General features: G+C 43.5%; 1 protein-coding gene across 3 annotated transcripts in view; it reads left to right on the top strand.

The window, feature by feature from the left end:
• The window catches only part of PTPN1 (protein tyrosine phosphatase non-receptor type 1), a 69,833-nt gene that overhangs the window by 36,005 nt on the left and 19,000 nt on the right, over window positions 1–14,828 (top strand). For 2 of the 3 annotated variants that reach the window (XM_047852793.1, XM_047852792.1), the window contains exons 2-3: window positions 9,186–9,276; window positions 12,775–12,875. In XM_047852793.1, coding sequence (XP_047708749.1) covers window positions 9,186–9,276; window positions 12,775–12,875 — 192 coding nt within the window. The remainder of the gene's footprint in view (window positions 1–9,185; window positions 9,277–12,774; window positions 12,876–14,828) is intronic. The other variant, XM_047852794.1, reaches the window with a different exon arrangement.

Genomic DNA, 14,828 nt, shown 5'->3' with positions numbered 1-14,828 from the left:
GAAGCCTTGGTTCGGGCAACAGAAACTTGGAATATTAAAGAAATTCTTAACCAACGCTGTTCTCATTTTGATATTGTGTTTGCCTCCTGTTCACACTCCTCAATTATCCACGGGAGTATCCTAGCAATTTTACAAGCGTTGTTCTCCGTCATTTCAGAGTGGGGATATTGTTTGGGTTCCTAAGGTCCCTCCCTGTGACCCCTGAGCTTAGGGAAATTAACCAGGGAGGGAGGAAGCTGGTGGTTGGCAGTCTGGTTCCCTGTAAAGGAAGGTGTGAGCCTTCCACTTTCGTGTATCTGGCAGCTACTTGTGTCCTTACTCAACTGTAGCACTGTCCTCCAGCAGAGTGCCAGAACCCCAGGGCCTGAGTGAAGTACTTAAACTGTCCTTATGGAAAGCAGAAGGTAAACAAAACAGAAGCGAAAGTAGGTTCCGTTTTTGAGACTGTTCTCTTACAGGAATGGCTTTGTGGTTCTCAGCATTTAGAAAGATACTGGTTCCAGTGTGTTTTATTGACATCAATTACTGTAAGTCTGATTCATTTTCTGCCTATTGATTTCTGCCCAAGGTGAAAGTCATGACATTTAACAGAAAACGTAAGTGATTAAAAAAAAAAAAAGTATTCTTAGGACTGTGAAATGAAGTTTAGAGTCCGTGACACCTAAAAAAGCAGTTTTTATACCTCTTTGTTAATGATTCTATTTCATGTACAAATAACGTAAAGGTTGCAGTAGCTTCCTATAATGAACTCCGAGTGTTGTTTCGGAATTAATTTTATCTGCGTCAAAAGTTTTCAGTGGTAGAAGACCATGTCAATATGCTCTCACTAATCACAAGGTTTTCTCAAAGGTAAGATCCTTCATTTCTAAATGAGTCCTATTACTGCAGCTGGAAAATAATTTTCAGTTCTGAAACTGCATAAGACCTTACAGAATCAAAAATAGCTATGAACTACAAATACATAAAGTGACTTTGTTCTTTTGTAAATGCCCGAGGGTCATCATCAGTGACAGCGGTCCCTTTCTATGTTTTTAAGATCTCTTACTTTAAATGGCTATGTAACCACGGAGTTGTTAAAAATTGAGTGATAATGTTAAAGCTCTGTTAAGCTCCCAAAAGATACTCTAATTTATTTTAAAGATTCTTTATCCTTAATAGTTTGCAGCTTAACCCCGACCCTGCCGTGTCTGGGTACTGACTTACTGTTCAGGTTGCCCTGTGGCCCGTTCTCCTCTGTCTAAACTGCTCTTCACGTGTCCTATTTCTCATACTCTGTTCCTCCCTCCTGGCTTTCAATTTACTCCTCCTTTGGCTGTGTTCAATATAGCGTTTATTAACTGTCCGTTGAGGTTTTGTGTTTTGTTTCTGTTTTTAAATTTCGTTTCTAAGATTTCTCATGTGTTCTTTCCTATCTACTTCTTCTGGTTTCATTTCTCCCTCTTTTTACTCATGACATCTTTTTTTTTTTTTTTTTTTTTTAATTTTTTTTTCAATGTTTATTTATTTTTGGGACAGAGAGAGACAGAGCATGAACGGGGGAGGGGCAGAGAGAGAGGGAGACACAGAATCGGAAACAGGCTCCAGGCTCCGAGCCATCAGCCCAGAGCCCGACACGGGGCTCGAACCCACGGACCGCGAGATCGTGACCTGGCTGAAGTCGGACGCTTCACCGACTGCGCCACCCAGGCGCCCCTCATGACATCTTTTTAAAAAATGATTCCTTCATTTATCCCCGATCTCAAATATGTTTATCTATGAAGTGCCTGACAGGGTGTATAATAAATTTCACGTGGGATGGACTTATTTTCTAGCCGATTTGTTGGTTTATCTTTTTCAGAACCAGTACTATTCTGTGTTTTTGGTACTGCGGCACAGGCCATTTTGAGTGGGAGGGCTTTTGTTTCCTTTGCATTCATTCTTGTTCTGTGTTTGAGCCAAGCTCTGCCTTTGTGTTTTTCTCTATATGTAATTGACCATTGTTTTGTATTCGGAGCAGAGGGTGTACATCAACACGTGGAATCTGTTCCACCTTCTCCACCAGATTGTTCCCCTAGCCAACTTCATGAAGGGTATTCCATACCCCCCATCCCTTATCCCCTTGCTGGGGGGGTGGGGGGGGGGAGCTGGTGGTGGTTTGTAAAGCAGTTTGATTCTGCTTTTTTCCATGTCACTTCCCAGATGGACATAATTGTTCTGTTAGTGATTTGTAGCTCCATTATTTTAACCTTGCCCCAGACCAGCGTACAGAATGACCCAACACTGCCTCAGATGCTGGCAGGGATGATTTTTGTGTATCTTGCTGCCTTTTACATGCTGACCAGTTTTCCCTCCTTTCTCTGGCTCTCTTTCAGGCACCACTGAAGATTCGGAGGTGCTGGGTTTACTTTTCAGCATCTTTCTTTATCTAATACATCGTCATTTTAAAACCTAAACCAAAACAGCCTTGGTATTGTTTAGCTAAATTTTAAGCTCTTTCTTTGTTATCTAAATGTTGTAGTTTGTCCTTAAATTTAATGATACTGAGTATATGGTTTCTTGTATGTCAGTTATATAAAGGTAAATATAATAGACATTTTCCTAAGGTTTTTGTAGTAAATAATATTGTTCTAGTAACTTCCATATATAAAGAATACTGTATTGCTTTTAACTCGAAATACCTTAGCCTCTGACTTGGATGATTTTTATATTTCTTGGAGTTATACAGAAACGCTATACTTTGTCAGACAGAAATCTTATGTTCTCCTTAATAATGAGATTGATGATTAACAAGATTTGTCCCACATGTTCCTTTGAAGATTTGGTATTTAAAATTTTAGGCTAGCACCCCCTCCCTCTGCTTCTATATATATCTCCCTGTTCAGCTGGCAGCCGCAGCAAGTGTCCAGGAAACGTACACCCCTGTATGCTCACTTACTGCATTTTAAATTCTTGCCTTTACTGTACGTCAGCATTTCCCTTCAATCTAGCTTGCTTTGTCCATCTCTGAGAGCCAGGACCTCCATAAAGTACTAGGTAACAGCTTGAAAAATCAAATTAGGCCACCGTTTGTACAGTGGGGGTAGGGGGGCATATAGATGTTGAAGGTGCTAAGGGACTTGGTAGTTCACCTCAGTCCTGGTGAGTGCACAGTACTCCTGGAGGTTTTTCTTCCTTTAGGCTTTTGAAACAGATCACTGTCAGAACCATTAAAAGCTAGCCCTTTCTGCTTTGAATCCATGTATTAGTAGCTATTCCAGTGCTATCTTATCGTAAGACTCTATGTCCCAATTGCAAAGCAAAATAATAATAATTATTATTACTCTAGTAACTTCCATTTTGTAACAGATGATTGAAAATAGGATTGGATCAGACATTTGCTAAACAACCTCCCTTTCAGGTACATTTCTGTCCCATGATGAAATGAAGCATTTGGTGTAGAAGCAAGGACTCTGAGTTTTGGGAGCCTTTGGGGCCATTCGTTAATTCAGTCCACAAAATCTAGTTGAGTCCTCTGGGCCTGGGCCTGGGCTTAGGAGGGGTGGAGAGGCAAGGATCCAGGCACTTCTGTCAGACTCCCAGCTGCTGATGGATGCCATGCTGTCTACCTCGTCACATGTCAAATAGTTTAAAAGTGACTAATGCATTTTACCATGGAACCAGTAAGGGACACCCAGTTGTGGGACTGAAGACAAAAGGGTGTTAAAACCAAACCTATACTTAACGCAATGATGTGCTTACTATAAACATGAAACTATGTCTGCAAGGCTGGGCTGGCTTTTATGCCTGTGTGTTTTAAGATAAAAATTAGAAATCTCAAATAATGTCAGCTTTTCACCCAAGTTTTACTTCACCTAATTGGATTTTGGATGTATTTGAATAATGGATGGTGAGCTTTCATGAGTACATACAGAAATGAATTCACTCTGGGCCCTAATTCGTTCTGTTACTGGAGCTTTCTAAATATATGAGTCCTTCGTATTCACTGGGAGGTTATTGGTTACCTCCTTAAATGAGTGGGGCAGGATAGGAATCAAGAACTAGCCTTAGAAATTATTCAGGTAATGTTACTTTCTGTCCTGTTCCCTTCCTTGCCTCATGTAGAATTTCTGGTTCAGCAGATGTTTTGTTTATAATTTACCAAGCATTTGTAGCACAACTTTCTAGCCCAGCTCAATCATACTTTTGGAAGAATTTAATTTTTTCTCGTGAAAAATTTAATTTTCTTCATGAAAATAGTTCACTATGGAGATGATTCAGATCAATTTGAGTGCCCAGTGCCTGTATAAAATGATAATGTAATTTCAGTCATTTACCTGTAAGCTTTGACCAAACTTGAGCCTGCTTCAGTAACCCATTATCGCATTATCTCTAGGAGAGCATGAACCTTGGACATCTATTACACATGCTATTTTCTTCTGTCACATTTCTGAAATCTACACTAAGAATATGAAGTAGGCTCTTGAAAAGCCAGTAAAGAACTGGCTAGGAGAGGGTGAGGGTAGGTAAAGAATCTATTTGTTCTGCGTTGGTATATTTCATGAAATGAGATCCTGTCTCATTTAAAATGCTGAGGTACACTTTGATTTGGGAATGTTGGCATTTCTCTTTAAGGGATGCTTCTGGAAACCTGTTCAATGGCAAGTTTTTTATTTCCCTCTTGGCTTGGCTCCCACATTTCCCCTGGCATTCAGCTTCTCATCATCCACTTTAAGGGTTTTATTTTATTTTATTTTATTTTATTTTATTTTATTTTATTTCATTTCATTTCATTTCATTTTATTTTCTCTGTGGAAATTTTACACACTTGTTAAGATTATTTAATCTCGGTCAGTGTAGTAAATGATGTAAGGATATTTTATGCTAGCGATGGGAGTCTCCTTAAACTTGTTCATTAGTCAGTGTTCTGCTCTTTCTACAACTGTTGGAAAGTTAGCTTACCTTCACTACGGTTTTAGATTACAGAGATCTTATTTTGCTTTAATTCTGTGAAGGTTTTTGGTACAGACCGTTTTACTTCCAAACTGCTGTTATTAGTTGCCTTTAACTTTAAAGGTACTTTATCACTCCTCAAGTTTAAGACTGTAATCCTGGCATTTTATTTTACTAAATGAAACATAAATGGCTTGTATTCAGAACACGCATGTATTTCCCATATGATACTGTAATGTAGAGAAACACTTAAATGGGTATATTTTCTTATTTGTAGGTTAAAGTTGGTTAGAAAAACTTTACTGCACTTAAGGTCTGTGCATTTCACTCTTATGAGTTTACCTTCATTTTAAAATCAATTTTTAAAAAAGTATTGTATGAATACCTCTTATTTTCTCAACATCTTGACCAAATGACCACTCCAAATTCTACTTCCTCTTCCTCTCTCAGGCAGCAAAACAGTATATATTAATATAATCCTTTGGCTGAATAAAATCAGTTGCCCACGATTACTCATATCTTGGCCCTTATTTCCTCAGAGTGAATATTTGTTGGTTCAGTGGTGTAACTGTATCAGTTATTTCTTCCGTCTTTATTCAGTCGCACCAGCTGGATTAACCAAATTTTTTCACACACACACACACACACACACACACACCCGCCCAAGGCTGAATTTGTATCTGCTAAGTGCTTCCAATTAAAGAGAACAACAGATTTGAGACTTAGATTTTTATTCCTTTGAGTTATTTGTCTGTGTTGCATAGCCTTTCCCTGCAAGCTTAATTTCATCCACACATGATGTGATGAGTGTGTTCTGCTGGGTTATTTTGCTTAATCTCGGATAGGTTTATAATCTGTAAACATGCCTTTTCAAATTATTAGTTCATTTGTAGTGTGAGTCAAAAACACCTCCCCGCCATTTTGCAGTTCTTTAAATAAGTAGACTAGCAGAATGGGGGATTTTTTTTTTTAATCCAAGTTGATCTGCACGTGATCTGAGAAGTGAAAGGGGACCATAATAGGTCTGTGATAAAAGCCGTTGCTTTTTTGTCCACACCTCAGCCCATTACCGCAGTCTCTTTGCTCGAAACCATTTTCAACTCTGCTAGTCTCATTTGTCTGTGTCTCCCTATTTCCAAGGAAAATGTTTATTTTCTGATTCATTCATTTAGACCTTTACACAGGCAGAGAGGATTTCATTTTCTTGAACAGCCGTCCTTTCTGTTTTTTCCTCCCCTTTGCTTCCCCTTCCCCATTTTCCCAGTATCTTACACCTTTTGGTTAAAACGATATTCATTTCCATCATTTGCCTACACACATAGTCACAGGTAGCATCGTCCTGTAGTTTCCTCTTTAAAGTTTTCCCGTAGTTAATAATTGCCGTATGTACTTTGATTCGCGTGGCGTTCTTTCTGCCTGTTGATTCTTCCCATACCTCTTGTAGTCTCTTGGACAGTTTTCCACCAGGTCAGTCAGCACTGGCCGGTAGGAGTGCACCCCACGTGTATAATTTCACCCTTTCTAGTGGCAAAAAGGTAAAAAGAAGATGAGATTAATAGTAGTTCATTTAGCCCAGGATGTCCAAAATGTTGTTTTAACGAACACCACTGAAAATATTTACGATACTTGAGTTTCCTTTTTGAATACTGTCATCAAAATCTGATGTGCATGCACTTCAGACTGCTACTACTTACATGCTCTCAGGAGCCACCTGCAGGAAGTGGCTGCTGTAGTGGACAGAGCAATTTCAGCTGATTTCTTGGTTTTAGTTTTTGGCTTAGAGGCTTTTGTACTGGACAGACACCTCCATTCTCTTGGATTGTTTGGTCTCTGGGCCTGACACACACAGCTGTCATCTTAGGAACTCCTTCTGCTTTTCTTGATTGGATTCTCTATTTCCTGGATTTCAGGTCTTCTCCTTATTTTTCTCTGGTGGTTTCATTCAGTCATGGTGGGTACAGTGGACAAAGGCATGTCATTGACCCCTTCAGTCTCTCGAGTCACACTGCTCCAGTCTGGCCCCCTTGCTCCGAGGTCTGGTATATACTCGTCATCCTGCGAACACCTCCCTCCACAGTTTCTTTGGAAATTTCCTTTGCCTTTGCTCTTGTGTCAGGTTTTTGGTTGTTTTTTGTTTTTTCTTTACCACATCTTCTATTTTTCTCTTTCTTGGTTTATTTCTTCCCTCACATGGAAGACCTGATGCTCAGTGGATTGCTGAGGACCAGAAGCATGGGTGGTAAGGTGCTTGACATCTTGCCTCTGTGCAATGTTTTTATTACACCTTCTCACTTGATGACAGTTGGGCTGGATATAGAATTCTAGGTTGGAGATCATTTTGCTTCAGATTCTAAAGGCATTGCTCCATTGCTGTCTCGCTTTCAGTGTTCTGACGAAGTCTGAAGTCATTCTGATGACCTTATCCTTTGAAAGTGCATTATTTTTTCTTTTCAGGGACTTACAGGACATTTTCTTTGAGAGATTCTGGAATCACGTATTAATGTGCCTAGTATAGATCTGTTCTTATTATGATGAACACTTGATAGGTCTGAAGATTTCCTTGAACTATTCGTTTTTTTTTTTTTTTTTCTTTGTATTTTGTTTTGCCTAGTTTTCTATTGGGGGTTTTTGGGGGATAGGTGGTGCTTTACTTTCTGGGAGGAGTTTCTTCTACCTTTACCTAACATCTTGTTCTTAATTCATGGATACAATATCTTTTCTTATCTTACTGAATATATTCATCTCTTTTTTAAAGTTTGTTTTGTCTGCAGTTTATTTCTTCCAAGGGGCTTTTTTCCCTGTCATTTTTCTTGTAAATCTCTTTGATATTAGAGGCTTTCCTCTTAAATCTTAGAATCAGTGGTTGTCTGTGTGTGATGAAGAGTCGGGGCTCACAGGGCAGATTCAGAGCTCTGACAGGTGGAAGGGGCTCATCATCCCTGACCTAGGCGCGAGCCCTCTAGCGGGGCTGTTGATTGGTTGTTGGTTATGTGCCCTGGTGAGAGTATCTTCCGGTCCTTCCTCTTGTCTGCTCACATCACCTAGAAAGCACTCTGCCTCCTGATTTACATCCTCCAAGAAATGATTCTCCAGAGTTCTGTGGTGCGTGGTGGCAAGTCACCCAGCAGCACAGCACGGAAGGGGTGCGGCGGGGATGGTGGAGATCCCTTTCTTCCCAGACGGCCCCAGCCCTGAGCCCTGTGGCGAATCCCATCCTTCCATCCAGAGGCGGCACTTCTGAGCCTCTGCAGGAGTCTGTGCTGGAAATCAGGGTGGTTCTCTGCTTTTCCCCATTGCTGGCTTGTGATCGAGCTTTCTCAGACCTGCCAGCTACTAATAAGATTCCCAGCTTCCAAAATTCTGTTGTTGCTGTCTTCTCTTGTTCTCCCTTGTGAGTTTGTCTTTTTTTTTTTAATTGTAGTGAAATATACTAACAAAATTTACCATTGTAACCATTCTTAGGTATACGGTTTAGTGGCAGTAAGTACGTTTACATTGTTGTATGAGCTTATCTTTTAATAATCATAAAATACAAGTTAAGAAGAAAAGATTTCCAAATGGGAGTGTAGTGGTGTTTTAGGAAAGCAAAATTAGATGTGTGTGATCAGCAGGAGGCATACTTTGGGTCTTCTGTTACTCCAGACGCTTGCTGTTAATCAAGACACTTTCTCTTTCTGACCCGTTTGGTATAATGGGATTTGTCTGTCTCCTGGGAAAGCAATCGAATAGTTGTTGGCATAAAGGTGCATTTTATCTGCCCTCAAGAATTGTAGCTTTACGCAAGGTTACAGATGGAACTCCCAGGCATGACGTTCAAGGCTCTCCGCGATCTGGCCTACCCACCCACGTGCTCCAGCCGTCTGTCGTTGCTCCCGCCAGCCCACTCACACTGTTCCTTGCAGAAGATGTGCACTCCAGCCTTCGCTGGGCTGCATGTTCCCGAGCGAAATGCGCCCCCTCCCCTCACCGCCCCACTCCTTTGCATCTCCCTGCTGTCTTCCGCGTCTTTCCAGCTCCCAGCCCCACGCCTTCCTCCCACTGTGGCCATGTGGTTGTTCCTCTTCTGTTTTCCTCTCATGACCTTGTACGTGCCTCTGAATTATCACCTTGCGTTTCCCACACTGCCCAGCTCTCTTTGATGTGTGTTTCTCTACTGGGTCTTCTCAGTGCCTGGCACATAGCCCGTGCTCGGTCAAATGTCTGGATGGATTCCTGGTGCCAGAGAGTTCAAAAGAGAACTCTTTATCTTTTTCTTTTCCTTTTTTTTTTCTTTGTAGGATATCCGACACGAAGCCAGTGATTTCCCATGTAGAGTGGCCAAGCTTCCTAAGAACAAAAACCGAAACAGGTACAGAGATGTCAGTCCCTGTAAGTATTCACATCGCCATTACCAGTCTCACTGCTTCCACTGCGTCGGCTTCTCAGTCAGGACCCCTTGAGCCCCAGGGTTTGGCAACAGATTGATAGCAGTAGAGGTTTATGACTTGATTGTTTCCTATTATAAAGGCATTAGAGACTTACAGTAATGGTTCATTTTTTCCACGATTGTAGAAGGAGTAAGATTTCAGTTTCTGGAAAATGCAGCTGAGTTCAAAGCACTGTTTTTAGCTTTGACTATTTTTATGATGAATCCTTTTCCTACCAGCTGAAGCAGAGTAGAGTAGGCACAATATAACCTTTTCTGGATGACTCAGCAACAGCGTTATTAGACCCCGAGTGAGCGTCATATTGAACTGTGACGATGCCCCGCCCGGGCATTAAGGAGCCGGAGCGGCGGTCCCCCTCCACTGAAGACAGCTCTGCTCCTCAAGTCCCACCCCTACCGCCAGCACCGGTCTTCTAGCCCTTTCTTGCCATTAGCTCTCATTGGGCCTGCCGGCCTCTGACAACCTCCGCCTTCGGAGTGACCGGCTCTGAATCTGCTGCTCTCCCAAAAGGAAAGAACGAACCGTGTTCGAATTTGGGTAAAGCGAGAAAACCTGGAGCTGAGTAAAGAGCACGACCTTTGCCATTTCCTCTAGGCCCCACAGAACCTTTTGACTCCCCTTCAGGGTTTTTAGGCCCTGTCCGTCAGGGAGGGTTGTAGCTGCCACCGTCCCCCCGTGGCGGTCCCTTCCATCTGCCAGGGACACGGACGACTCCGGCCGTCATCCCTCACACTGGCACTTCCCGCATGCCTGCGAAGTCACGCCTGCCCCGTGGCAGTGGGTGCCGCTGCTCAGTGCTTTCCAGGGGAGTTGGCAGCACTCCCCCCCCCCCCCCCCGCCCCCCAATTGTACAGCAGCAGGTTCCGGGGAGGGGAGTGGAGGTGCGCCTAGGCTGGCACCAGGCGGTCCGCCTGTGAGCGCTGCCCTGGTTCCCTGCCCGGGGGTGCGTCTCAGCCTGCCGCCTACAAGCCTTGTGGCTTCGGGCGAATGGTTCCCTTCTCTGGTCTTCAGTAAAGCAGGAGCCGCGCGGATCTCAGGACTCCGTGAAGGTGAACTAGAATAGCATGAGCCGCTTAGCTCCGTGTCTCACTCATAAAGGCTGGCTGCAGTCAAGGCGGTTGTTAACGGGTGAGCAGAAGGTGCACGCCAGGGGCGTCTGCAGTGGAGGACGTCAGGTGGCACGCGACTGCGCTCCAGCACCCGACGCTCTTGGCTAAGCATGTCGTGGCTGTGGCACCTAGTGGGGTTTATTAAAGAAACAACGCTCTCCTCCGGTGACGGTGCTGTGAGGTCCTGGCCGGCTGCGCCACGTTTCACAGAACAGTCCTGTCGGCATCCTTCACGCGGAGCGAGGACACCTACCCCCCCCCCCCCCCCCAGCTTTGCTCTGCGGTAGGGAGTCATGTCGTCTTAATGCCCCTCTTCTGCTTTCTCCTCAGGACTCCTCTAAATGGATTCCTGAGCCAGTTTTCCACAGAGAAAACACAGCATTTGAAATATTCTTCCCGGGAAACAACTCGCAGCTTTTTTACCCCGGTGTCCCTCCCAATTTTTCTTTTTTTCCCCCACCTCCATTATCCAGCAGGACAGATAATTGGCTTTTTAGGGCCATGGGGGATCGGGGGAGAATGAGTCAAGGTAGAAAGTGACCTTGTCGTCTGTCTTCCGTTTGGCAACTTTGGAAAAGCCCCAGCAGCTCTCAGAGGAGTTGTTTTTCCAGGGTCACCCGGTGCTGTGGGAGCCCAGTCTTCTAACCCACCAAGGAGTTGTATGGTCTCATAGCCTTTTGGGGGATCTTTTACCTCCATGACTTAAATACTACCGAACTATCCCAAGTTGTATTACTCCTCTCTGATAGAAACATTCTTCCAAGTGGTGTTTAATTTTTCAAAACATTTCTTAGAAATCCTTTAAAAATTTTTTTAATGTTTATTTAATCTTGAGAGAGAGAGAGTACGTGAGCAAGGGAGGGGCAGAGAGAGAGGGAGACAGAGGATCTGTGCTGACAGCAGAAATCCTGATGCGGGACTCAAACTCCCAAACCGTGAGGTCACGACCTGAGCCGAAGTTGAACCCTTAACCGACTGCCCGCCCCCCCCACCCCAGCCAGGCACCCCTTCTTTGAAATCTTTTACAACAAAAAGCCCCAAACCATGTGTCCCCGTTAACTTGTCCTTTCCCATTGGGCTAGGGAAGAAAAGATAGTATTCATGAGCGGTCACCCGAGTTCATCATCCCTTGTGTCAAACCAGAAATAAAAATGCCCACCTGCTCTTGTTAGTTGCACTGGCAGGATAAGGAAAGTGGCCTGAGGGAAGTACTGCTTTTGGGACAAAGTCATGGTAAAAGGGGGAAAAAGTGGCCATGTGTTTTCAGTAACCTGGGGCAGAATTTCCAAATGAGAATTTCTTTTTAAAAACCATCCTGGGGGGGCGCCTGGGGGGCTCAGTCAGTTGCGCATTGGACTCTTGGTTTTGGCTCGGTCGTGATCCTGGGGTTGTAGGATCAGGCCCTGTGTCAGGCTCCGCGCTGTGCATGGAGCCTGCTTGGGATTCATTCATTCTCTCTCTCTCTGTCTCTCTCTCTCTCTCTCTCTCTGTCTGCCCCCCTCCCCCTCTTTGCCTTCTCTCCCCCCCCCCCCCAGCAGAAAAAAAAAATTAAATGAGAAAAAAACTTATTCTGACAATTACATTTAATGTACCTTCAGAGTTTTGGATTCAGGGTTTAGTTTTTCCAGTGAAAAACTCTCTTTTAAATGTCTTTGGTCATGACGGTTTCTGAATTTGAAATATTTAGAATCACTTAAGTATATGTTACACTTGAAACTTAAAAGAAACAAAAACAAAAAACCTTATATGAAGGAATTAAAGATATCACTTTGCACACCACTATATATTTAGGTCATTTTCATCTTCAATCCATTAGACACAGGGTCTAAGAAAGAAATAACGATCATAAATCCTACCAACTGTAGCTCATTGTACCAACTAGAGCTGTAGGGGCTAGGTGAAATTTTTGGTGGATTTTTTTCTCTTAAAGATTGAAGCCGCTATATTTGATTACCTAATAAAAATATATATTCGGCATCTGAGAACAGATGCCTTGACACCCTCTCCCCATAATCTCCTGATTTGTGGCACAGGGATAAGGAAGATCTGACCTAAGAACAGGCTGCCCAGTTAGGACATAACCCATGTTTTAATGTAGTTTGTCTGTTACTATTTAGCATTAGCTTTGAAACACTTCCAGAAACCTTTCTCAAAATACTAAGTTGTCCCCGTAGTGATGACTAATCTCAATTAAAACACCATGGCCTCAGCCAGTGTGAATGCCCTTAATGCCACCAACTCACCTTTTTCACTTTCCCCATGGGGTGCACTGCCTGTGTAGACACTTTGGTCCTCCAGGACTAACCTTTGAGTTCTGGTTTGCCTTTCAGTTGACCACAGTCGGATTAAACTACATCAAGAAGATAATGACTACATCAATGCCAGTTTGATAAAGATGGACGAAGCCCAAAGGAGTTACATTCTTACGCAGGTGAATGGATTGTCCACATTTTTTTAATGGCTCTTGGCCTTACTTGATATCAGCCTAAGAACTTTAGAGTACTGTCATTTATACCTCAAATAAGATCCACCGCATCCTTTCAAAGGTCAGGTTTTACGCAATCCAAAACAGCAACGAGGAAGGAAAAGAATCTTCCTTCAGAGATTCAGGTTGGTTGTCACCCGCGTCTTTTCTGGGAAGTATGCCACTTGCTGGGCTTCTAGAAAACAGCATGAAATGCCAGAACTGCCTGTGGTCTGTTGACAGAGGCAGCAGAGCCGTGGCAAGAGAAGCGCCCTTACCTGTGTTGATTCCATAATTGAAGAGGGTTAGCAGTAGACCAGTAATCTCTGCCCAGGTAGCTACTCAGAATTTCTCAGCATGGTCCTCATTCTTTGGCCCAGAAAAAAAAAGCATCCTTAGATTATGTGGACAAGCATGCAAAACCATTCAGAATTCCTATTGGCTTTTGACATTTTTATGGGAACAAATCATAAAAATGATCTAACACTTGATCTTCTTGTGAAATGCTTACTGGCATATGACCCCAAGACCACGGGTATCTAAGAAAGACGATAAAGAAATTTCTTTTTACTTAATTTTCTCAAGTCTTAGTCTGTTACCTGTAAGTTGCTCTAAACACTCTGTGTTTCTCTCTCTTTTTTAATTTTTTTTTTAATGTTTATTCATTTTTTTTTTTTTTAGAGACAGAGCATGAGCGGGGGAGGGGCAGAGAGAGAGGGAGACACAGAATCTGAAGCAGGCTCTAGGCTCTGAGCTGTCAGCACAGAGCCCGACACAGGGCTCGAACCCACCAACTGTGAGACCAGGACCTGGGCCAAAGTTGGATGCTCAACTGACTGAGCCATCCAGGTGCCCCTATGTTACTCACTGTCTTAATCAAACAGCAAGGGGAAACTACTCAAGTGTTTATTTTTTTTTTTTAACGTTTATTCATTTTTGAGAGACAGCATGAGTAGGGAAGGGGCAGAGAGAAGGAGATAGAGAATCGGAAGCAGGCTCCAGGCTCTGAGCTGTCAGCACAGAGCCCCATGCGGGGCTCGAACTCATGAACTGCTGAGATCATGACCTTGAGCCGAAGTTGGACGCTCAACCAACTGAGCCACCCAGGCGCCCCTCTCTCTGTGTTTTTTAATCATAATGTTTGCTTTCTCGTTCTATATCAGTTTATCATTCTTTAAAAAAAATTTTGGGGGGCACCTGGATGGCTCAGTCAGTTGAGCATTCTGACTTCGGTTCAGGTCATGATCTCGCAGTCTGTGGGTTCAAGCCCCACGTTGGGCTCTGTGCTGACAGCTCAAAGCCTGGAGCCTGCTTCGGGTTCTGTGTCTCCCTCTGTCTCTGCCCCTCCCCCGCTCATGCTCTGTCTCTCTCTGTCAAGAATAAATAAACATTAAAAAAATTTTATTAGGGGCGCCTGGGTGGCGCAGTCGGCTAAGCGTCCGACTTCAGCCAGGTCACGATCTCGCGGTCTGTGAGTTCGAGCCCCGCATCAGGCTCTGGGCTGATGGCTTGGAGCCTGGAGCCTGTTTCTGATTCTGTGTCTCCCTCTCTCTCTGCCCCTCCCCCATTCATGCTCTGTCTCTCTCTGTCCCAAAAATAAATAAAAAACGTTGGGGAAAAAAAAAAAAACAGTGAATCATTTAAAAAAAAATTTATTAAAATTTTTTTCAGTGCTTGTTTATTTTTGAGAGTGAGAGACAGAGTGTGAGCAGGGGAGGGGCAGAGAGAGAGACACACACACAGAATCAGAAGCAGGCTCCAGGCTCCGAGCTGTCAGCACAGAGCCTGACACGGGGCTCAAACCCACGAACTGCGAGATCATAACCTAAGCTGAAGTAGGACGCTTAACCGACTGAGCCACCCAGGAGTCCCAGTTTATCGTTCTTTTATATGGCTTTGGCGTATAGGGTGATTTTGAAC

The sequence above is a fragment of the Prionailurus viverrinus genome, chromosome A3 (assembly GCF_022837055.1).
Source record: "Prionailurus viverrinus isolate Anna chromosome A3, UM_Priviv_1.0, whole genome shotgun sequence".
In the NCBI taxonomy this organism is placed as follows: Eukaryota; Metazoa; Chordata; class Mammalia; order Carnivora; family Felidae; genus Prionailurus; species Prionailurus viverrinus.
This window is presented reverse-complemented; position numbering and strand designations above follow the sequence as displayed.